The 23,331-nt window shown below is 46.0% G+C and overlaps 3 protein-coding genes across 5 annotated transcripts in view; 2 read left to right on the top strand and 1 right to left on the bottom strand.

The window, feature by feature from the left end:
• Nucleotides 1-5,332, top strand: part of Adcy3 (adenylate cyclase 3) — a 93,219-nt gene extending 87,887 nt beyond the window's left edge. For both annotated transcript variants that reach the window (XM_042696733.1, XM_042696732.1), the window contains exons 17-22: nt 761-919; nt 1,374-1,520; nt 2,300-2,419; nt 3,136-3,259; nt 3,850-3,974; nt 4,367-5,332. In XM_042696733.1, coding sequence (XP_042552667.1) covers nt 761-919; nt 1,374-1,520; nt 2,300-2,419; nt 3,136-3,259; nt 3,850-3,974; nt 4,367-4,549 — 858 coding nt within the window. In that variant the 3' untranslated portion in view covers nt 4,550-5,332. The remainder of the gene's footprint in view (nt 1-760; nt 920-1,373; nt 1,521-2,299; nt 2,420-3,135; nt 3,260-3,849; nt 3,975-4,366) is intronic.
• Cenpo (centromere protein O) lies at nt 812-14,204 on the bottom strand. Of its 2 annotated transcripts, none has more exons than XM_042696736.1 (8): nt 14,151-14,204; nt 13,791-13,901; nt 11,969-12,126; nt 9,887-10,001; nt 8,447-8,706; nt 7,383-7,554; nt 6,472-6,685; nt 812-895 (listed from the first exon to the last, which is right to left on the bottom strand). In XM_042696736.1, the coding sequence occupies exons 2-7, from the start codon at nt 13,834-13,836 to the stop codon at nt 6,552-6,554; spliced, it is 885 nt and encodes a 294-aa protein (XP_042552670.1). In that variant the 5' UTR covers nt 13,837-13,901; nt 14,151-14,204; the 3' UTR covers nt 812-895; nt 6,472-6,551. The 2 variants fall into 2 exon arrangements, with proteins under 2 accessions (XP_042552670.1, XP_042552669.1); XM_042696735.1 differs by lacking the exon at nt 812-895 and adding an exon at nt 5,341-5,409.
• A 29-nt stretch (nt 14,205-14,233) lies between these two features.
• Ptrhd1 (peptidyl-tRNA hydrolase domain containing 1) lies at nt 14,234-17,226 on the top strand. The gene is made up of 2 exons (XM_042696738.1): nt 14,234-14,531; nt 16,888-17,226. The coding sequence occupies exons 1-2, from the start codon at nt 14,322-14,324 to the stop codon at nt 17,056-17,058; spliced, it is 381 nt and encodes a 126-aa protein (XP_042552672.1). The 5' UTR covers nt 14,234-14,321; the 3' UTR covers nt 17,059-17,226.
• Nucleotides 17,227-23,331: the final 6,105 nt, after the last annotated feature.

Here is a 23,331-nt window from a genome sequence, read left to right as displayed (position 1 = left end):
AATATGGCTCAAGTGGTAGAGTGCCAGCTTTCAGTGAAAAAGTCAAGGGAGGCTGTAAGGCCCTGAATTCAAGCCTCAGTACCAGCACAGAAGGGAAAGAAAGTACAAGGGGCTGGGCACCGGTGGCTCACTCCTGTAATCCTGGCTCCTCAGGAGGCTGAGGATCAAGGTTCAAAGCCAGCCTAGGCAGGAAAGTCCGTGAGACTCATCTCCAGTCAACCATCAGAAAACCAGAAGTGTCAAGTGGTAGAGCACTTGAGCTGAAGAGCTCAGGTACAGTGCCTAGGCCCTGAGTTCAAGCCCCATGACCCCCTCGGCCCTCCCCACCACCAAAAAAAAAGTAAAAGGGAGTTAATGTACAGGAAGTCCCCACATAAACCTTGATATTAGCTTGGGTGCCCCCTAGTGGTTAGCCTGGGGAAGCACAGCCTTCCTAAGCCATTTATCAGCCAAAAGGAGCTGCAGGAAATGGAGATTCCATGTGGAGCTGGGAAATCCCTCTGCCTCTTTTCTTCCACAGATCTGCAGCTAAAATTAGGTCCTGGGAGGCCTCATGCATCCTGAGGCCTCCTGGGTCTTGGCTGTACTCAGAGGCGGGGGCCCTCACTGCAGCTGCAGGTGGCATCTTCATTAGATGAATCCTCTCAGGGTCTTCCTTTCCTTGCCATTCAGCCATCTTTCTTCCAGTTTTCCATTTCCGTTCATCCTTCCATCAATCATCTTTAAACCATATGCCTTATCTGTGCCCTTATCTATGTAGGTGGAAAAACTAGCACGCACATTGTTCTTGTGGAAGATCGAGGTCCATGACCAGAAGGAACGTGTCTATGAGATGCGACGCTGGAATGAGGCACTGGTCACCAACATGTTGCCTGAGCATGTCGCACGCCATTTCCTGGGGTCCAAGAAGAGAGATGAGGTGAGGAGTGGGGCCACTGTTTTCATGTCCTGCCACGGGGTTGCAGGTAGACCCAGGTTTTCTTCTGAAATAAGGCTAGGCCCCAGCGAGGCCTGGTTCTAACCAGCAATGATATTAACAAAAGGATTTTCCAGGCCTCTGGAAAACTGTCTTTTAGCCACTGCCCATGTAGGCCTCATCTGTGAGCCCCACTTTAAATAAGGCCTCTTCATGGCCTCCCTTTCTATCAATGTGGCCGCCTCAAAACTGGGTAGTTCCCAGCTCTACTGAGCCATCTTCACACAGCTGGCCTGATAGAAGGACTAAAAGTTACTTTATTCAAAGTGGGGATGAATTGGTCTCTAATTATTCATTTAGACTAAACCTGAGAATGTACACATTGAATATGGGAAAGACAGATTCATTCCTATCAGGCAGCTGTCCTTCAAGTGCTTGTGCCCTGCCTCTCTTTTAGGAGCTGTACAGCCAGTCTTATGATGAGATTGGAGTCATGTTTGCTTCCCTGCCTAACTTTGCTGACTTCTACACTGAGGAGAGCATTAATAACGGTGGCATTGAGTGTCTGCGATTCCTCAATGAGATAATCTCTGACTTTGACTCTGTGAGTACTTTCCTGTCCCCTTCTTTCAAAGCCAGTAAATGCCCCCCCCCCACACACACCCATTACATCCCAAGATAGCCTGCAGAAGTTAAAAAGAAATGAGAATTAGCTGGGCTCTGGTGGCTGATGCCTGTAATCTTAGCTATTCTGGAGGCTGAGATCTAAGGACTCACAGTTTGAAGACAGCTCAGGAAGGAAAGTTCATGAAATTCTTATTTCCAATTAACCGCCAGAAAACTGGAAGTGGTACTGTGGCTCAAAGTGGTAGAGCACTACTAGTCTTGAGTTTAAAAAAAAACTCAGGAACAGTGCCCAGGCCTCAAGTTAAAGCCCCAGTAGTAGCACTAGAAAAATAATTACAGATTGGCTACCTTTCCCAAATGAATTTCTTGCCATCATACATGAACATTTCCTGGGTCTGAGGGTGGAGCTGGGAAATCTCCTGCAAATTCATAGGATAAACATGGGCCAAACAAGACCCTGAGATGCCTCCATTTTTCCTGCCCTTAGTCTCAGTAACTATGTAGTAAACTTGCATATAAGGAAAATACTTTTGCAGATATTCTCATTTACCTCAGAAGGCTGGCAATTTTACCTGTGTCAAGGTTCAATTTTCTCAGCTGAGCACCATGTGGCATACAGCGTAGAATAATTCAAGCTGTTGCAGGAGAGGCTCTCTTGGGTGCTTTGGGAGATCCTTGCAAACTGGCATGGTTGTTAGGTGGCTCATTTACCTCCCTCCATTCTGATCATTCTCTCCTTAATAATCCTGGCTTCAGCTGCTGGACAATCCCAAATTCCGCGTCATCACCAAGATCAAAACTATCGGTAGCACCTACATGGCGGCTTCAGGAGTCACCCCAGATGTTAACACCAATGGCTTTACCAGCTCCAGCAAGGTAACTGAACTTGAGAGGTAGCTAGCAAGGGACTCAAGTGGCTCAAGAGAAGATGCAGTTTTGCCTGGGAGTCTAAAGAAAATCCTGAGTATTGTTCCTAGTATTATTCACACAACCAGCACATGCAGCACTGAGGGACAGAGAACCAGAACACACATGAGCCATGCTACAGTGTTCCAGTGTAGGCCTAAGATGGTTTGTGCACACTGGGACTCTGTACTTTCCTAGGAACCTGTGTAATTCTAAAATAAGGGAAAACTTAAAGGGGACCCCACTGGCTGTTTTTTTGTTATGATGCAGACCCACGGAGCCTGCTTTACTCTCCAAGTCAGGAAATGAGCATGGGCCCTGGTACCACTGGGTGTTTCTAAAACATAGTCATACAACTATCTCATGATGCCAGTGTTCATGCCACTCCTTTCTAGACAAAGCTAAGGAAGCAGGTGGTAAGTGGGCTATCACCCTCAAATGCTTCTAATCTACTTGAGGAATCCAAACAAGGAGAGCCATACACAAATCTGAAGACCAGGCTCAGGGTGGTGAGAGCTAGATTTGCCCCGGGAGCTGTGTGAACTGTCACAGCTCACAGCTGACTGTGGGAGGAAGGTAAGGTCTCTCACCATGGTAGGTAGGGATCCCTCCCAGAGGGCTGCTGCAGGAAGGAAATGAGCAGGCTGCCTGGATGCTCCTGATGCTTTTGCCACTGCTTGACACAGGAGGAAAAGTCAGACAAGGAGCGCTGGCAGCACCTGGCCGACCTGGCTGACTTCGCCCTGGCCATGAAGGATACACTTACAAACATCAACAACCAGTCCTTCAACAACTTCATGCTGCGCATAGGTAAGGGCTCCCGCCTCTGTGCTGGGCAGATCAACAGGGAAGACCAGGAATGCTGGGAGCAGCTATGTGGGGAGAGTATCACACACACAGCTGGAGAGGACTGGAAGGGTCCTTAGTCTAGTCCCTTATAACTGATCAGATGGAAACCCTCAATGATAAAATGATGGAGTAGATCTGTCCCTACTGCTCAGTGACAGCCCCGCCTACCCTGGGAACCTAGGCAGGATTCTGCCTGCTGAAGGCCCTGCTCTTCTCAGACCAGCCTGTCCTTGAAAGGAGTTGATGTACCCCATACTGAGGAGGGGGCTCATTCCTTCTGAGTGAGGTCACAGAAACTTGAAGAACTAGGTGTATTATAAAGGTGGCAGCTGTTGGATATAGCTAATATTTGCCAAGGACTTGGTGAGGAAAGGATAAATGGAAGACAGGATGTTCCCTTTTCAGTAGCTTAGAGGCCACTTTTGAGGAGGTATATGGATGATGTAATCAAGAACCAGAGATCAGGTGACATTCTTCTGAGAGGAGTTTCTGAGGCAGAGTAATGCAAGGCTTGGAGCAGGGCGGTGCTGAATTGGATGCCTCTGCTCTAGGCATGAACAAGGGTGGGGTGCTGGCGGGAGTCATTGGAGCTCGGAAGCCACACTATGACATCTGGGGCAACACGGTCAACGTGGCCAGCAGGATGGAGTCCACGGGGGTCATGGGCAACATTCAGGTAAGTTCAGCAACAGGGCAGAGTGCATGCTCTAAGGCAGCAGTGGAAGAACACATGCTGTGCCATGACCACTAACCTCCTACTGTCCCAGAGCACTGAGCTAGCAATGCCGGAGAACAAGTCTTCAGCCCACTTCCAACATCCTAAGTGCTGCCCCTTTGTATGAACTTCCTGACAAGTACCAAGCAGCTGCTCTTAGCTGGGTCTGCCCATCTTTGGGAGGGTGGGGAGTTCTGAATCTGCCACCTTGGGCTCCGTGGCTGACTGGGACCTGTCCACCAAAGTGTTAGTGCTTCGGGATCCATTCTCAGTCCTGTCCACCTAAAGCCCCTCTACACACAGTGGTCTGGGCTCCTTCCTAACCCCCTGGCTCTCTCTGTTCTCCTGTGCAGGTGGTGGAAGAGACGCAGGTCATCCTCCGAGAGTATGGCTTTCGCTTTGTGAGGCGAGGTCCCATCTTCGTGAAGGGAAAGGGGGAGCTGCTGACCTTTTTCTTGAAGGGGCGGGACAGGCCAGCCACCTTCCCCAATGGCTCCTCGATCACACTGCCCCACCAGGTGGTAGACAACTCCTGAGTGGCCTCAGCCCCCGTGATGGATGGGCCACATAAGGGAAACCTGTTTCTGGAGGCAAGGAAAGCTTTTGGGAAAAGTTAAATGACCAAGTCCCGATGGTCTCAAATCGAAGTACACATTCCCATAGACTTTAGGTTTAAAAATCTCGAGCCTTCCTCTGTCCATGGATATGTGAGCTCGGAGGGCAGCCGCATGCCTCTGTGCCTGTAGCTTCCCCAGAGTAGGGGCTTAGGCATAGTAGTGGAACAGCCCTTCCAGAGCCCCAGCTCCAAGTCAGCCTTCTTCACCAAGTCAGGCCATGGCCACTGTGAGCAGGACACAGAGAAGCTGCGAGCAGCTTCCTTTGCTGCTGGCTGAAAGCATGGTGTGGGGGGAGGGGGTGCTGCTGAAGAGGAGGGCTCAGCAGGGCCCTGGTTGGAACTGATAGCAGTGCTTGCCACCCTGGAGATGCAGCGGTCTCCACACGGTACCAGTTAGGTTAAATGGCCCTCATCCTGATGTTCCTGATAATCTTGAAAGGTTCTTCTGGAACCCTTGTCACCTTAGATATGAGAGCAGAAAGTGCAATATTTCCTTTCACCTGGTGGGGGGAGGGAGGTTATTTCTGGAAGAAAAATATATAAACAGATCTCTACATTTATATTTTTAACCTGTTAAAACACTTTCCGATACTGCCTTGCCTTTTGAGCTCTTGCTACAGTCACCTTTGCTACTGCTTTAAAAGAGAATATACAGGTATTGATAAAGAACAGACTGTTTTATTAAAAGCTTTACTCAACTTGATGGGATCACTGTGATCATTCTGTTACCATGTTCGTTGAATGCTTGGCTGGCTCAAAGCATTAGCCCCCACCTCGTGCCTAGAAAGCAAGAACTTGAGCTGAGACTTCTCATTCTACATGGCTTTCTCCTAAAAGATGGTCCACACCTGTTTCCTGTGCTCTATACACTTCATAGAGTTGGCTGGAGGTCCTGCACAGTGCCTAATGATCATAAGATTTAGGAAGTGGTGTGAAGCCTCAGGCAGTAAATCTCCTATCTGTGCCTGGGCAAACAGGGATAGGAGTTGTAATGGGAGAACATGACCAGCCAGACAGGTTTTCACAGCTGTCAACTGGCCCTAAGCCAAGGAACAGTAAGTACTAGCATGGACAGGAAGGCCCACAGTCATACAAAAGGGCCTTGGCAATGGGGAGGAAGATTGGTTACTTCAGAAATGGAGACTTATAGACTTCTGTCTGAGCTGGTATTGAACTGAGATTCTCTAGATCTCAACCTCCTGAGTAGCCAGGATTACATGAGCAAGCCACTGGTGCCCAACTCACACTTACCCTTTTCTTTTGGGGGAGGGGGTGTGTCTGGTCATGGGGCCTGAATTCTGGGCCTGGGTGCTGCCCCTCAGCTCTTCAGCTCAAGGCTAGCGCTCTACCAGTTGAGTCACAGCACCGCTTCCAGCTTTTTTCTTATGTGGTGCTGGGGAATCGAACCCAGGGCCTCATGCATGCAAGGCAAGCGCTCTACCACTGAGCCACCTTCCCAGCCCCTTGCCCTTTTTCAACTATATGATCTACCTCATATCATGTGTCTGAGTGTCCTGGGTAATATAGAGGTTTGAGCTCAGAGTCTGTGTGTGTTAGGCAGACATCCACTTGAGCAATACTCCTAGCCCAAAATCTAGAGTCCTAAGAACTCTTAAGTCTTGGGCGGAAAAGCAAAGCTTCCCCCAAAAAGGAAAATACACTCTAGCCTTTCATAAGATGTTGTCTATCACTCCATAAACCATTCTAACTCTCAAGTAAAATACATGATCAAATTCATGTGGGTACCTAAGGACACGTGACTGTAAGCATTCTAATAAGCAAGGATTGTATCCAGGCATTCATGGAGAACTTCCAAAAATTCCAGTGTCTGGGGACTCATACTTGCTCATCATCCTGTTGAAGCAGGCTTCTACTCAAGGCTAGGATCGTTCCAGGTAAGGAGTGTGAGCCTTTGCTGGTTTTCAGCTCCAGACCCTTGAATCCAGTTTTTCTCCTTGTGAAAAGGAAGCAAACACCTGATGTATGGGCTTTGTGTAGAATAGTGTTTCATGGGATGCCCGATACTCTGCCTGCAAGGTAGACAGTGCCCCCATCCCTAAAAAAAAAAAAAAAAAAAAAAAGATTCCATCAGTCTTGTTTAGTGTAATCAAGGGAAACACTGGGTCACACTATTCTGGACCCATGTAATTTTGGTCTGGGTGGAGAGGCTGCCCCTAGAAGACCAATACAATTTTAAGACCAGGGAATTCATAAAACACAGCACTCAGAGACCTATGTTATGAACTCTTGGCAGCATCAACATGTCTGTCTCCTAAAAACATTTTATCCTATTTTTCACTATTGTCAAGGTCACCTGATCGTGGAACATTTAGCTGAAGTTAGAAAAATAAGCCTTTCTTAGTTAGCTCTAAACAAATTCCCATGTAGAAAATACACTCTGGAGAACTTGAAAACACTAACTTGCCCTGCCTATTTGGCTACATAGTAAAATGAGCTTCAGCTTCATTCATCACAGATGACTCTGACTCAGCCTTGCTTGTTTTTCTGCAAGAGGGGGCCTCCCATGAAAACAATTTATGAGCTGAAAGAAGTCAGGTAGAAGTAAGAGGTCAAGATGGGGGACCAGGCTAATTTTATTTACCATAAACAAAGAAGAAAGGAAAACCTATTTCTGGTATGTAAAGAGAAGAGTATCTCGATGTCCTCTAGACCCAGTCCACCTGCTTTGCTTATCCTACACAAAGCAGAGCATACCTCAATTCCTAGTTCCATTTAAGTAGCCTTCCTCTTACCTTGACAAGTAACTGTGACATCAGTTGGGAGAGTTCTTGTGAGGTCTTTATACAGCAATCTGGCGCAAAACAGCATGGACTGAGCCCCCGCTTTTTCTTTGTAAGTAAATGACAGCAGGTTGCACAGGGCGTTTCTCTGCAGTGGTCCAGCCAGGGAGGCTGCAAAGTCACTCTAGTGGGTGAGGAATAGAGCAAGTGCGTGGTGATTACAATGCAGGCAGTGGTTGTGGCACTTCACACAGGACTATCAAAAGAAGGCCATGAATTCAGAGAAATAAAAGGCCTAAAAAAGGACTAGTGTAAATGGATGGCCAGGGGTGTGAGTGGAGGGAGAATTTCATAAATTCACTGACACTATCATACAGTAAGATGTTTCATGTCTGCATTTGCCTAACAAATTTAACTGATAACTGGGAGCTTGTCTTTCCAAATGCATAGATGGAAAATGCTAAATTTAAATGAGCAACTTACACCCTATTTGCATTCATTTCCTGTCTCTATGGTTAGCTTACCTGCCACCCTATAAGAAAGCTGACCAGGGGCTGGGAAGGTGGCTCAGTGGTAGAGCGCTTGCCTTGCATGCCTGAGGCCCTGGGTTCGATTCCTCAGCACCACATAAGCAAAAAGAAAAAAGCCGGAAGTGGCGCTGTGGCTCAAGTGGTGGAGCACTAACCTTGAGCTGAAGAGCTGAGGGACAGCGCCCAGGCCCCACGACCGGGCCCCCTCCCCCCCCCCCCAAAAAAAGAAAAAGCTGACCAGAGATCAGGGGAGATGGATAGACAGCATCTGGTACTGTGTGTCTATACTGGTTTCCTTAGGGTAGATACTCTCAAAACCCACCAGATATTCTGAAAGTACATAATCCCTTAGCCAGGACCCACAACTCAACATCATCCTAAGTTTCAAAAGGGTAAGAAAGAAAAGGAATAGCAGTAAGAAACAAGAATTAGATAAAGGACAAACCTCTAGCTCCAAGTTAAGAATTATTTAAAATACAAAAGAAAACTGAAATTTGCTTTCCTTTGTGGCTCCTAAAACAAGGTATGGAAGTCCTATGCACACACCTGAAGTCGGTCGGCCTGGTACTTCCTCCCTGAGTATGCATTTAGGTACTCGCTGAGAGTGAAAAGGAAGCGCTGAATATCAGTCTGTAGGAGCTGTGCAGCTATCCTTTCCAGAGGAATGAAGGCTGGGACAGAATGGTGATGTATCCACAGTGGCTTCTGGATGACAAGATCCACAAAATAGGAATCCAGTAGGGTCCCCTCAAAGGCGGTGCTGATGCACACACAGACCCCGCGGCTGGTCAGCTTTCCACTGAGCCCTGAGCAAGACAGTGAGACAATACCTCAGCAGATGACCGGCAAAAAGCAGCACCTTACTCACTGAGTATCTAGCATCCTGCACAAAGTCTGGCATACAGACACTATCCACAAATGCTTCCCTCTCATCAAGACTGACTTATGGAAGGGGCTAAAAATGAAGACATCTTAAATATCAAATTATTGAGAAAAACATCTTGAAAGTTTCCGTTTACCCATTCTCTTTTTTTTTTTTTTTGAGTGTCAATTTGTGACAGTCTCCAGTTCTCCCCATAGCCCTCTCTTATGCACGTATGATCAAACACAGACCTAACAGGTTTAAACTATTTGATCAGTAGCATAAGGCAGGCTAGCAATAAAAAGGAAGTCTAAGCCAGGCGCCAGTGGCTCACGTCTATAATCCTAGCTACTCAGGAGGCTGAGATCTGAGGATCGCAGTTCAAAACCAGCCCAGGCAGGAAAGTCTTGAGACTCTTATTTCCAATTAACCATTAGAAAACGAAGTAGCATGGGCTGGGTGGCTCAGGGGTAGAGTGCTTGCCTTGCATGCATGAGGCCGTGGGTTCTATTCCTCAGTACCACATAAGCAGAAAAAGCCAGAAGTGGCGCTGTGGCTCAAGTGGTAGAGCACTACCCTTGAGCTGAAGAGCTGAGGGACAGCTCCCAGGCCCAGAGTTCAGCCCCCATGACTGTCAAAACAAAAAACGAAGTAACACTGTGGCTCAAGTGGTAGCTCACTACCCTTGAGCTGAAGAGCTGAGGGACAGCACCCAGGCCCAGAGTTCAAGCCCCATGACTGACCAGTACAAAAAAAAAGGAATATGTGAAGGGCCAGTCAGAAAGATGGCTACATCTTGAGAATAGGGGGTACAAACAAAAAAAAATCTCCTCTAAGCCCACACTAATAATAAATCTAGGGGGCTGGGAAGGTGGCTCAGTGGTAGAGCACTTGCCTTGAATGCCTGAGGCCCTAGGTTCGATTCCTCAGCACCACATAAGCAAAGAAAAAAAAAAAGCCGGAAGTGGCGCTGTGGCTCAAGTGGTAGAGCACTAGCCTTGAGCTGAAGAGCTGAGGGACAGCGCCCAGGCCCAGAGTTCAGGCCCCACGACTGGACCCAAAAATAAATAAATAAATAAATAAATTTAGCAAACTAGAATGAATCAGATCAGAAAGAATTATACCTGTAAACCGATATGCTTGCAGAATGGCAATCACATTTTCTCTCTGTCTTTTCAAAACTTCTTGTTCACTGACCTCCACTGTTCTGTCAGGTTCTACATTGGTAGATGTTTTAACCTGTAAGATAGATAGCAAATCAAACAGGCTACAAAGGGGAAATCACCAAGTTCCTGTCCTCATCTGACCCGACAAAAGCAAAATGCAGTTTTTTTTTTTATTATGTAATACAAAAAGACCTTTGTATTATTATGGCCATGCAGTTAGTGTATGCATTCACAGCAGAGAAGAGTCAGTAGGTCACACAGTGTAGGAATCAAATGTATAAACTGTGGACTGAAGAGCTAGGATTTGGGTGGGGATGGATGGGGAGAATTATGAGAACAGTAAGGAAAGTGTGTGATGAAAGTCTGGGACGAGCACAGGGCAGACAAAACAGATGGCTACAAAGCAACGCAGGAAAGCTGGATTGGGCCAGACTTCAGAGAGTTTCAAGCGCCAGGACTCTAAAAGTTGCACTTCCAGCTACAGCCCAGAAGGTGGTGTCAGGCTGCTCTTCCCTCTGATGACAACTATGCAATCTGGATAAAATACCAAAAAATCAAAGCAGCAAGCAAGCAAACAGAAAAAGGCCTGAAATTACTGGTGAGCAACCTAAATACTTCCAGGAGTGGAGAGCAAAGAAAAGGCTCTGATGTTAGATAGCTGTTCTGAGGCTTCCCCAGCATTTGCTAGTTTGCTAATTTGCATCTCAGTTTGCAAGAGGTCCATTACCAAAGCAGCTTTCTATGGGCCAAGATCCCAAGAAACCCGAGCCCAATACTCAGCATGCAATTTGCTCTCTTAACATCTGCTAATTGGTTCAATACTGCTCATATGTGACAAAAGTCTAAAAAGCTACACAGGCATCTGTGTTGCCAGGCAGAGTCCCTTTTCTTTTAGATCCCTTAAGGTTAGCCTGGGCACCTTTCCCCATTTACATGAATCATAAGAACTCTCATTTTTAATTTGGCCCTTTTGAGTTCCTATGGTTAGGTTAGTTCCTATTCCAATATAATATGGAGGCTGAAGATTTAAGCATAACCAACGGTCTTGAGTAATGTTGGGGTCTGAAGCATTTAAAAAGCTAAATATTGACTTTATCAGCAGCAGCAGAACTTCAGCGGAGTGATTACTATCACCAATACTGGTCTTATCTGGGGCAAAGGTGGTGGGAGTCCATGTTACTTACAGTTAGTTTATGATTTGTGCTTTTGCCCTATAAAAGCTAGACTGTAAGACTGGGAGGGGTCGCTCTCTCCATAGAGACAGCCCTGACCCTGACCGGTCAGTTTGATTCTCGGTGCTTGGCGTGGAATAAAGCTTTGCTTAACTTTCGCTTTGTGTCAGCCTTGTTCCTTTGATCACAGGCCTTATCACCGCTATTATTTAACGGCTCTCAGTGAGATTCCTTATGCTCTTCATGTATAGACTAAATGAATTTTGATATTATTTACCCTCCATCATGCTCCTTATTTCTCCTTCATTCTCATCCCCCGCAAAAGCCCTATAGTTATAACCAATTTACATACATATATATACATATATGTAAATTTGTATACATACATATTCTTTAAAGTCTAAAGTCTGCAACAGGCTTAGGTGTCTATGAAGAGACAGAGAGTATAATGAACCTTCCTGACCCATCACTAGTATCTGACATTTACTGATATTGATTCTCAACTACATTTATATAGGTCTGCTTATTTGAAGAATCAAAGATTTGAAATTGATCCAGTATGACTGAAAGTTTAGAAATGTAAAACAAGGGTCTGGGAAGGTGGCTCAGTGGTAGTGTGCTTGACTTGCATGCATGAGGCCCTGGGTTTGATTTCTCAGCACCGCATGCACAGAAAAAGCCGGAAGTAGTGCTGTAGCCCAAGTGGTAGAACGCTAGCCTTGAGCTGAAGAGCTCACAGACAGCGTCTAGGCCCAGAGCTCAAGCCCCACAACTGACCAAGTAAAACAAGCCATGCAAATTTACCAGTTCCCAGATCATGATTATTTTGTACACCTTAGGAAAGTCTCCCACATTACACTGTACTTACTCTGACTTGACGCAGCTTCACTTCAGCCCTCAGCTGGTCTCGACGATGCCTCAGTTCACGGATCTTGGTTCTAAGGGCACTTTCCTTGATCTGGGCTCTCCGAAGCACTTCAGATTTCTTCACTTGAGCCTCTAGTCTTTCCAAGTAAGCTAAAACACCTAAGTTAAAAAAAGGAACTTCGTAAGACAAAGTTTCTAATTCTGGCAACTGGCAGCATTTTAAGAATCAACAGAGGACTGGGCATTGGTGGCTTACACCTGTAAGCCTACTTACTCAGGAGGTTGAGGTTCAAGATTTGAAGTCAGCCCAGGGGAAATAAATCTGTGAGACTTTTATCTCCAATTAACAGCAAAAACCCAAAGTGAAGCTGTGGTTCAAGGGGCATGAACTGCAAAGCTAAGGAAGAGCAACAAGACCCCGAGGTCAAGCCCCAAACCTGGTACAAAAGAGGAAAAAAAGTTTTTTGGTTTTTTTTTTTTTCCTTCAGAACTCTGTGGCTAGCTGCAGACCACAGCTCCACTTCTGGCTTTTTGCAGGTTACTTGGCGATAAAGCTTAGGGACTTTCCTGTCTAGGCTGCCTCTGAACTGCAATCCTTAGATCTCAACCTTCTGAGTAGCTAGGATAACCAATATAAACCACCAGTATCCAGTTATATCATGTTTTTAATCCATAAAGTCACCAAACCAATTTGAAATCAATCTCAACCCAAATAGTGTTTATTATCTAAAGTGTCAGGTTAAGTTTTCTGAATACAGCTGACTCTCCATGACTTGCTGACTCAGAGGAAGAGGGCTCACCAGATTTCACTGACTCAGAAATCATCTAATCCTTACAAGTTAGTCACCAGGCTTGAAGAAGTATTAGGAGTATAAGACTAGAAAGGCACAATACCAAGAACTGTCCACAAAAAAATCTTTCTGGGCATTAACAAGAAAAGGTACAAAGCGGGCTGGGAAGGTGGCTCAGTGGTAGAGCGCTTGCCTTGCATGCCTGAGGCCCTGGGTTTGATTCCTCAGCACCACATAAGCAGGAAAAAAAAAGCCGGAAGTGGCACTGTAGCTCAAGTGGTAGAGTGCTAACCTTGAGCTGAAGGACAGCGCCCAGGCCCAGAGTTCAGGTCCCACGACCGGACACCCCCCCCCTCCAAAAAAAAAAAAAAGGTACAAAGAACCTCATTTTTGGACAGAAACATGAGGATAAATCTCAGTATTCAATTAACTAAGGACCAATACAGCAAAGGCTTTAATTTCATAAGGCTAATTGGTTCCAGTAAAAAAACATTTGGACATTTCCTAAATATTAGATATTTGTACAAGATGCTTTACTATTAAGCATGTAAAGGCATGCTATTTCCTATACATAGCACAAGCTATTTGACAACCACAGAAATATGTACCTAATATTCACGGTCACCACCACATGCTATCATTTACCTCCACTTATTTTCCAGCTGAAGAAACTGAGGCAGAGAACTAACTGTACAGTAACTTTCCCGGGGCCACAATCATTAAGGCTGAGCCAGGAATCGCCCAGGGCTATGCGACATTGAAGTCACTGGCCCACCGTGGGCCTCCCTCACAAGCACTGTATGAAAAGGTTTGGAAAGAGAATTTACTGGCTAGCACCGTCGCTCTGAACATCAACCCACATTATGGGTGCAACTTATCAGTTTCAAAAGGAGCAGCGGCCTGAAAAGCCTCGAAGCCACTTTTCCCTGTTGTGTGGCCTTGGTTCCAGACGTTAGTTCCGTTCACCCGCTGCTCCCGATCGGGGCTGGCCCTGCGTCAGGTGCGTGTGGTGAGGGGCGCCCCTCGGAATACCTCCTTTGGACTCGCCGTCCAGACGGAACGAATTCGCCGGCTCCATCTCTTCCTCCGAGTGTCCAGCGCGTTTCTATGAAGTCGTCCAGGTTAAGTGTGAGACCAGCTGTCCTTAATGGCAGAAGAAAACAGGAACACTGTCCCATACTCCCACTTAGACCCAGACAGGCTCCCGTGGGCCCCGGAAAACCCAAATGTCCCCATCGGGCCAGCCCCGGGTCCGGGCCAGCCGTGTCCACGTCCACCTTCCCGCCGCCCGGGAGCCCCCCGGCGCTGTGCCCTCTGCACACGGAAGGAGCCCTGCATAGCCGCGTGCCCCTCTACTGGGCCATGGCTCCGTCCAGCCCAGTTTCTCCGTACCTCGTCTCTTTCCCGGGAGAACTCCCGCCGTCCCCGCCTTCAAATTCAACCCGCCGCTCCCAGGGTGCTTTGCGCCCCCGCCGTACACAAACATGGCGGCGCCCAGGACCCCCCCCGACCCCGTCCCAGAATGCACCGGGGGCAAGTGCAGCCATCCGGACTGTCGGGAAGATGGCGTCCTCTGGGGCGGAGCTGCAGATCCTAGTACAGTATTTGGTGTTACGAAAAGATTTATCGAAGGCTCCGTTCTCCTGGCCCGCGGGAGCGTTGGTAGCGCAAGCTTGTCACGCTGCTACCGCAGCTTTACATCTTCACCGCGACCACCCGCACACCGCCGCCTACCTCCGGGAGCTGGGGCGCATGCGCAAGGTGGTCCTCGAGGTGAGGCCCCGGAGCGGAGGGGGCGGGACGCTGGGGACTTGGGCCCGGATGTGGGCGTGGTCGGGGGCCAAGGCCTCGGTGCGGAGTGGTGAGGGGAGAGGCCGAGAAGCCGCAAGTTCTAGGGCTTTGCTTCCCAGGACCCCTTCCCCCGGGCCGCGTCTCGGGCTGTTCACTAAGGCGCGCACGCATCCCGCCAGGCTCACCGGCAGCCGGTGGCGTCGGCGTCCAGCACACTGTGCTCTTGAGCTGAGGGTTCCTGGCCCAGCCTTTCTAGCGAGACTGTCAGCCCAGCAAACCAGCCCAGAAGAGCCGAGACGCAGTGTTTTATTGTCATGAGAGCAGCTCAAGGCCAACGAAACGCTCATTTACCTGGGCATGACGTCAGTTATTTTTAAGTGTTTTAATTTTCTTGTGCCGATCCCGGGGCTTGAACTCACGGCCCAGGCGCAATCCCAGAGCTTTTCTGCTTAAGATTGGCCTTCTACCACTTGCGCTACAGTTCCACTTCCAGCTTTTTGGTGCTCAAGGCAGATAAGTGTCTCAGACTTTCCTGCCCAAGCTGACCTCGAACCATGATCCTCAGATCTCAGCTTCCTGAGTAGTTACGATTACAGGTGTGAGTCTCCAGTGCCTGGGTCTATTTGAAAATGTTTTAGATGCTAGTATCAAGCGTAGCAACAGAAATACCAGGTACCAGTGGTGTAAATTGGTACACTTAGAATAATGGTAAGTTTCTTTCTTTTTGCAAATAGCCAGACAGATCTTATACTATGTCGATTCTACTGCTAGAAATCCCGTATCTCTTAAGAACATAATCAGATGCACTGAAAAAGCACAAAAATATTCATAGGGCCATTTTTTTTTTTTTTTAAGAGAGGGGCTGGAAATGTGGCTTAGTTGTAGAGTGCTTGCCTAGCATGCATGATGCAGTGGGTTCGATTCCTCCGTTCCACATAAACAGAAAAGGCTGGAAGGGGTGCAGTGGCTAAAGTGGTAGATTGCTAAGAAGCTCAGGGACAGTGCCCATACTCTGAGTTCAATCCCCAGGACTGGCAAACACACACACACACACACACGGGCACATGTTTGGCTGAGAATAGGGCTGAGAATGTGACTTAGTGGTAGAATGGGTTTGATTCCTCAGTACTATATATATAAACAGAAAAGGTTGGAAGTGGCTCTGTGGCCCAAGTGGTAGAGTGCCAGCCGTGAGTAAAAGAAGCTCAGGGACAGTGTCCAGGCCTTGAGTTCAAGCCCCAGGGCTGGCAAAAAAAAAAAGTGATAGCTTACATCGTAATCCAAACCACTCAGGAGATTGAGATATGTGGGTCCTGTTCCAATGCCAGCTTGGGCAGAAAAGTCCATATGAAGGGCTGGGAAGGTGGCTCAGTGGTAGAGCGCTTGCCTTGCATGCCTGAGGCCCTGGGTTCAATTCCTCAGCACCACATAAGCAAAAAGAAAAAAGCCGGAAGTGGCACTGTGTTTCAAGTGGTAGAGCGCTAGCCTTGAGCTGAAGAGCTGAGGGACAGCGCTCAAGCCCAGAGTTCAGGCCCCACGACTGCCCCCCCCCCCCCCCAAAAAAAGGAAAAGTCCATATGACTCCTATCTTCAGTTAATCAGTAAAAGTCTTTTCAGCAGTCAGCTCTCACTGTCAGAACTAGAAGAGGGATTAGGGATTGCTGTTGCAGGAACCTGTTGTAAGAGAACTGCAAAAGGTATGGAACAGGCTGGGCGTTGGTGGCTAACGCTAGCTACTCAGGAGGCTGAGATCCGAGGATCTCGGTTCAAAGCTAGCCTGGGTAGGAAAGGCCGTCAGACTTTTTTTTTTTTTTTTTTGTCGGTCATGGGGCTTGAACTCTCGGCTTGGGCGCTGCCCCTCAGCTCTACAGCTCAAAGCGAGCTCTCTACCACTTGAGCCATGGCGCCACTTCCAGGCCATAAGATTTTTATCTCCAATTAACCACCAGAAGAAAACTGGAGGTGGCTCAAGTGGTAGAGCTGAAGAGCTTAGGGACAGCGCCTAGGCCCAGAGTTCACACCCCACAACGGACAAAAAAAAAAAGGGGGTGGTAGCATAATTACTGACAACACTTGCAACAATATCTCAAGAGAGAGATGAGAAAAATCTCTGTTCTATAAACAAGACTATTCAGCCTCTCCCTCTCTGCCTTCTTCCCAGCACTCCCCACCCACATGTCTAAGACCCTGTGGAGGGAATGGCAAACCAGGGAATCAAACTTCATGTGGTAAAGCTGTTTCTGTAGTTTCAGTTAAAAGAGGCCTCTATCTTTGTATGGCCTTTTGTTGTTTCCTAGACCAACTGTCCAATCTGTGTGCTGTGTTCTACGCCTCCTAGGCCCCAGATGAGACCACACTGAAGGAGCTGGCTGAGACCCTGCAACAAAAGAACATTGACCATATGCTGTGGCTTGAACAGCCAGAGAACATCGCCACTTGCATAGCACTCCGGCCATATCCCAAGGAAGAAGTGAGCCAGTATTTGAAGAAGTTCCGATTGTTTAGATGATTGCTACTTTGGCATATGTGAATATCAGCTGGGTCTAAAAGTAGAATACCATCCATCCCAAAGCACCATGTGTTTCCTTTTAATGTTGACTTGCTTTTACCTCTCAATTACAACTGTCTCTTGAGAGTCGAAACACGTGTTTGGATTAAAATCATCATTAAGAATTTCCTATTATTATTACTAATAATAAGTTCAAGTTAGGTAAGCAGCAATATTATCTAAGGGTGATTGCCCAAATAGTAGATTTGGTTTGATTCCATTATGAGGGTCAAAAAACTCATTTAACATGATCATCTCCAGTTCCACCTATTTCCCTTCTCCCCTCTACTCGTGATTTTATCCTTTTTTTTTTTTTTCCCCATTGTGAGGCTTGAACTCAGGGCCTGAATGCTGTCTCTGAGCTCTTTTTCTCAAGGCCATGCTCTACCACTTGAGACACAACACCACTTCTGGGTTTTGGAGTGGTTAATGGAGATAAGAGTCTCACGGGGACTTTTCTGCCTGGGCTGGCTTCAAACCATGATCCTCAGATCTCAGCCTCCTGAGTAGCTAGGATTACAGGTGTGAGCCGCTGGCATCTGGCTTGATTTTATTCTTTATAACTGTGTGTGTGTGTGTGTGTATACATACATATATATATATATATATATAAATGTATATATACGCATGTCATGAGATACAGAGAAACCATATTTTGAGAGGTTGAATTGAGAGTCTTTATAGGAAAGTCGGTGTCAACAGGTAGACTCTTGTCACAGACCTGCAGCCCCACCAATACACTTAACACTGTTAGAAAACTGAGCCATGAGAGCTAGAGAGGAAAGAAAGCAGAAAAACAATACCAACAAACCAGATCAACTCCAATGGAGAGTGAAGTGGGACATCATGGTGACCAGAGGAGAACTCGGAGACAGGAGACATGAGGCATGGCATAATAGTGTCTGAGCTGGTCTGGACCTAAGTAGGGGCAGGGGCAGGGGGCAGGGTCACAGGAATCTCATAAATTTAAGGACAGGACTGACAGGTCCAGTAATCTAACATCCCAAGTCCCCACCCCTACCTCTTGAAATTTGGGCACACCCATCACCTGGGCAGGGGGGCAATGAAACTTCCCTGCCTTTACCATGAAGACAAGGTGATACCAGTGAAACCCAATTCCTTATCAACCACCATGTGGCCAAGACGATGCTGGTTAGACCCAGTCTCCTTATTTCAGTATGCCAATATCTCTATTGAATGATGACTAATTCCTTTGGGTATATATCCAGGAGTTGTATAGCTGGATCATATGGTAGTTCTATTTTAAGCTACCTAGGAACCTCCACACTGATTTCCATAGTGGCTGCACTAATTTCCATTCTCACCTACAGTGTATGAGGGTTTTTTTCCCTGCTACATTCTCACCAGCATTTGTTTTTTGTTTTCTTGATGATAGCCATTCTCACTGGGATGAGATTGGATCCCATGTAATTTTGATTTATATTCTCCTTATGGCTGAAGATATTCAACATTTTCTTATGTATTTATTGGCCATTTGTACTTCTTTTGAGAACTGTCTGTTTGGTTCATTGCCTTTTAATTGATTGGGTTATTTGTTCTTTTGCTATTTAATTTTTTTACTTCTGAATAGCTGGCAACGATTTTCTCCCATCTGTAGGCTGTCCCTTTACTCTGGTAATTGTTTTCTTAGCTGTGCAGAAGCTTTTAATTTGATGCAGTTCTCTTTGTCACTTCTTGTTATTAGCTTTTGGAGTCCAGTTCAGAAACTATTGCCAAAGCCTCTATCTTGAAGTGTTTTCTTTAAGTTTTCCTCTAGCAATTTCAGAATTTCAGGTCTTGCAAACAGGCCTTTGATCTGATTGAAATGAGTTTTTATTTTGGGAGGGGGCAGGGAGAGTGATACTTGGGTCTGAACTCCAAGCTTGTTAGGCAAGCTGTCTACTGTGGAGTCACATCTCCAGCCTGTTTCTGTGCAGCTGTGTGTGTGTGTGTGTGTGTGTGTGTGTGTGTGTGTGTGTGTGTGTGTGTGTGTGTGTGTGTGTGTATGCTTGTATTAGGGCCGACTCAGGCTGGCCTTCTATCACTTGAGCCATGCCTCCAGTTCTGGCTTTTGGTATAGATAATAAGAACTAAGAGTCTTGGAGATAGGAGTCCTTCAGATATTTCTTCCTGTGCTGGCTTTGTATCTTGATCCTTAGATTTTAGCCTCCTGGGTAGCTACTATTATAGTGAAATGGGGAGGCTGGGTCTAGCCATGTGGTGGACAGAGAATTGGGTTTCACTGGCACCATCTTGTCCTCATGGTGGAGGAAGGTGAAGTCTCACCCTTTCAGGTGATGGGTGTGCTTGAATTCCTAAAGGCAGGGTCGGGGATTTGGATGATAGGTTACTGGACCTGTCAGTCCTGTGCCTTAAACCTGTAAGACTCAATTTTCCTGTGACCCTGACCCCTGACCCTGACCCTATTTAGGCCCAGATCAGCTCCATGCCTCATTTCTCTTGGCTCTCCTTTGGTCACCCACTTTAGCTTTCCATTGGAGTTTGACCTAGTTTATTGGTATTGTTTTTCTGTTCTCTTTCCTCTCCAGCTCTCATGGTTCAGTTTTCTAAGTATATTCATGGTGCTGCAGGTCTTTGTGACAGAAGTCTGCCTGCAGACACTTGCTTTCTAATAAAGATTCCCAATTCAACCTCTCAAAATGTGGCTTCTCTGTTTCTCATGATCAGTTACCTTACAATAGTTGCTATAAACCACTAATACCTGGTCTTGCACTGCTTATTGTTTGATAAAGCTTCGCTTCCTACCCAGGTATACACCTAGACTACACTCTGCCTATTCTAGGCTTTGTGAGTCATAAGTGGGATGAAAGGCTCATGCCTCCATGGCCAACTTCTGTTGAGACAAAGTCTTGAGGACTTTCCTCTCCAAACTGGAACTTTGGTCCTCTCAATCTTAGCTGAGCTATTGGTGCTGTTTTTTCATGTTTGTTGTGACCTCAGTTGGCTATGATTATGTGGATAAATTTCTGAGTTCTGTATTTTCCATTAGTCTATGTTTTTGTGCCAGTACTATTGTTATTTTTGTTACTATGGCTGTATAATAACTTGAAATCAGATATTGTGATATCTTAAGGATTGCTTTGGCTATGATGTTTTCCATATGAATTTTGGGATGATTATTGTGTTTTTGTGCTGGCTGTGGGGCTTGAACTCAGGACCTGGGCACTGTCCCTGAGCTTTTTCTACTCAAGGCGCGTGCTCCACCACTTTGAGCTATAGTACCACTTTCAGTTTTCTGGTGGCTAAATGGAGATAAGAGTCTCATGGAAGCCGGGCGCTGGTGGCTCACGCCTGTAATCCTAGCTACTCAGGAGGCTGAGATCTGAGAATCGCGGTTCAAAGCCAGCCCGGGCAGGAGAGACCGTGAGACTCCTATCTCCAATAAACCACCAGAAAACCGGAAGTGGCGCTGTAGCTCAAGTGGTAGAGCGCTCGCCTTGAGCTGAAGAGCTGAGGGACAACGCCCAGGCCCAGAGTTCAAGCCCCATGACCGACAAAAAAAAAAAAAAAAAGAGTCTCATGGACTTTGTACCTAGCTGGCTTTGAACTGTGATCCTCAGATCTCAGCCTCCTAAGTAGCTAGGATTTACAGGCATGAGCCACTGGCACCTGGCCTTTAACATTTTTTTAAATTAAATATATTTTTATTGATATTATAAAGGTGATACACAGAGGGGTTACCATTTTATGTCAGGTAATGAGTACATTTCTTCTTGGACAATGTCACCCCTTCTGTCTCTCTGTTTTTCCCTCCTGTCCCTGTGCACAATGTGTATAGTTTATTTACAACATAGTGTCTAGTGAGTATATCTTCTAGCATCTTCACCTTCTTTTACCAACATTTTGTAGTTTTCATTGTAAAGGTTTTCCCACCTCTTTAGTTAAATGTATTCCTAGGGACTTTTGTTTTGTTTTTTAGACTATTGTGCGAGCTATTTTTTTCTAATTTCCTGAGCATTCTTTGTTACTTATTTCTGTACATTGATTTTCTGTCCTGCTACTGCGCTAAAATGTGTTCATCAGATCTAAGGATTTTCTAATGGACTCTCTAGGGTCTTTTAAGATAGGATCATATCTTCTGCAAAAAGGCACAATTTGACTTGTTTGTAACTTGCATATCTTTTTTCTTGCCTTATTACTTCAAGCACTGTATTAAGTAAGAGTGGGCAGAAGGGACATCATTGCCTTGTTCCTGACTTGAGAGAAAAATGCTTTCAGTTTACTATATATTTACTATGTATTGACTAAAGGTTTGGCATATGTAGTTTTCATTATGTTGAGGTATGAACCTTGTGTTTCTACTTTCTTTGGGTCTTTTATCGTGAAGGAATGTTGACTTCTGAGTTAGTTTATACTTACCATGGAAGCTATTTCCCCTTCAAATTTGAAGGTTAACACTACTGAATAGTGTAACCTTGGTTGACAGTTGTTTCAAGTCTAGAAATTCATCACTTTATGCTCTTCTGGCCTAAAGGGTTTCTTCTAAAGGTCTGTTATTCTGACTTTCTTTGTAAGTAACTTGGCCCTTCTCTTCTTACAGTTTTCAGCATTTTTTTCCCTCTCCTTTTCCCATGTATGTGTGTACTAGGGCTTGAACTCAAAGCCTCATGCTCTCACTTGGCTTTTGCTTAAGGCCTGGGCTCTACTTGAGCCACATCCAGGCTGGCTTCCAACCATGTTTTTCATATCTCAGTCTCCTGAGTAGCTAGGATTATGAGCCACTAGCACCCTACCAATCAACCTATTTTGAGAGTGTATAAAGTGCTGCCCTGGAGAAGTCCTGGGGGAGGCCCAGGATCTCTGCAGGTGTAGTAGCCTACAAAAGTGCTACTTTCCCAAATAGCACACAGAGTATGCTGTAAGCCCTAGAATAGAGAATGCATCCTTGAAAATAATCTTAGGCCCTGATAAGTTTCTTTTATGTGAACAACAGTTTAAAATACTTCCAGGCTGGCGTCAGTGGCTCACACCTGTAATCCTAGCTACTCAGGAGTTTTAGATCTGAGGATCACAGTTCAAAGCCAGCCAGAGCAGCAAAGTCCGTGAGACTCTGATCTCCAATTAACCACTAGAAAACCAGAAGTGGCGCCATGGCTCAAGATAGAGCACTCACCTTGAGCTGAAGAGCATGGGGACAGCGCCCAAGCTCAGAGTTCAAGCCCCATGACTGACAAAAAATTAAAAAAATGAAGTTCTTCCATATATTCTGCCATGTGGACAGTGTAGTCTCAAATTTTACAGATTTGGCTGTAAAGGCTTTGATTTGCCTGCGATAAGTCAGTAGGAGGACTGGGATAGAAGCCCAGGCCTTATGTCAGTCCAGTTTTTTTACTCTTTGATCGTAATGTGGTCTTTCCTCATCTAGGGTTATGAGTAGTTCAAGTGTAGAAAATCTGTAGTTACCGTTTGAAATTGGCTAATTGATGTTTCAGATTAGAAATCAGTCTCCTGTGACTGTGAATTGCGTGACTCAATGCCCTAGAGTCCAATTATCATTGGGTGAGCTGATGGAATTGAGTTTCTGAACTTTCAAAGTGAGGATCAAAGCCTAGGTTATTGCTTCTGGTGGATTGTCAGAATGCACAGGAAGACTCCTGTTAAAGGATATGTGGAAATTCACTTGTTTTAATGTTTAATTAACATATTAACCCCCTCCCCCCCAGATGCTTGGTGGAGCAGCAGGCATGCCTTCCTGCTTTCTGGGTCTGTGACAGGGAGCTACTGTTACTGATGAAAAGTTGGTAGTGTGGAGAACCAGCTGTGATTGACTTCCAAGTCTTAGGTGTCCTCTGAGGTCAGGCTCAGGGCCCCAGTTTTTCCTTATCTAAGATCCATATGTAGTAGGGTTTTCTGAGTATGTGTGCGTGTGCTTGTATTGGGGCTTGAACACAGTAAGTAGGTACTGAGTTTAGGTACTGAGTTTTCACTCAAAACTAGTGCTCTAAAGTGTAAGTTTTGAATGCTGGCCTACGTTGGATTTTAGCTGTGAGCAAATAAGTGAAACCCCCATGTTCCAAACCTTAGTTCTTGAGAAATCAGACAAACCAGAGAAACAAGTTACCTTCATTATGCTAGAAGGGCTTTACATGATTGCCTAAACAGGGTTGATCTTCATTATTCCACAAGAAAGTGTGAGTATACAAGGAAAATACTTTCACTAAAATTGTGGCCTAATTGGTTTCACTCATCAGAAATATATTGTTGCTGTTTTTG

The sequence above is a fragment of the Dipodomys spectabilis genome, unplaced genomic scaffold (assembly GCF_019054845.1).
Source record: "Dipodomys spectabilis isolate Male_0828 unplaced genomic scaffold, ASM1905484v1 ptg000210l, whole genome shotgun sequence".
NCBI lineage: Eukaryota > Metazoa > Chordata > Mammalia > Rodentia > Heteromyidae > Dipodomys > Dipodomys spectabilis.
The sequence above is the reverse complement of the archived record's forward strand: the minus strand, read 5'-3'. Positions and strand labels throughout refer to the sequence as shown.

Coding starts and splice junctions, on each gene's coding strand:
- Cenpo (XM_042696736.1), bottom strand. CDS start 13,836: ATGGAGCCGGCGAATTCGTTCCGTCTGGACGGCGAGTCCAAAGGAG. Junction 10,002..11,968: donor TGAAGCTGCGTCAAGTCAGA/GTAAGTACAGTG, acceptor TCTATCTTACAG/GTTAAAACATCTACCAATGT. Junction 7,555..8,446: donor ACCAGGCCGACCGACTTCAG/GTGTGTGCATAG, acceptor CTCACCCACTAG/AGTGACTTTGCAGCCTCCCT.
- Ptrhd1 (XM_042696738.1), top strand. CDS start 14,322: ATGGCGTCCTCTGGGGCGGAGCTGCAGATCCTAGTACAGTATTTGGTG. Junction 14,532..16,887: donor TGCGCAAGGTGGTCCTCGAG/GTGAGGCCCCGG, acceptor TACGCCTCCTAG/GCCCCAGATGAGACCACACT.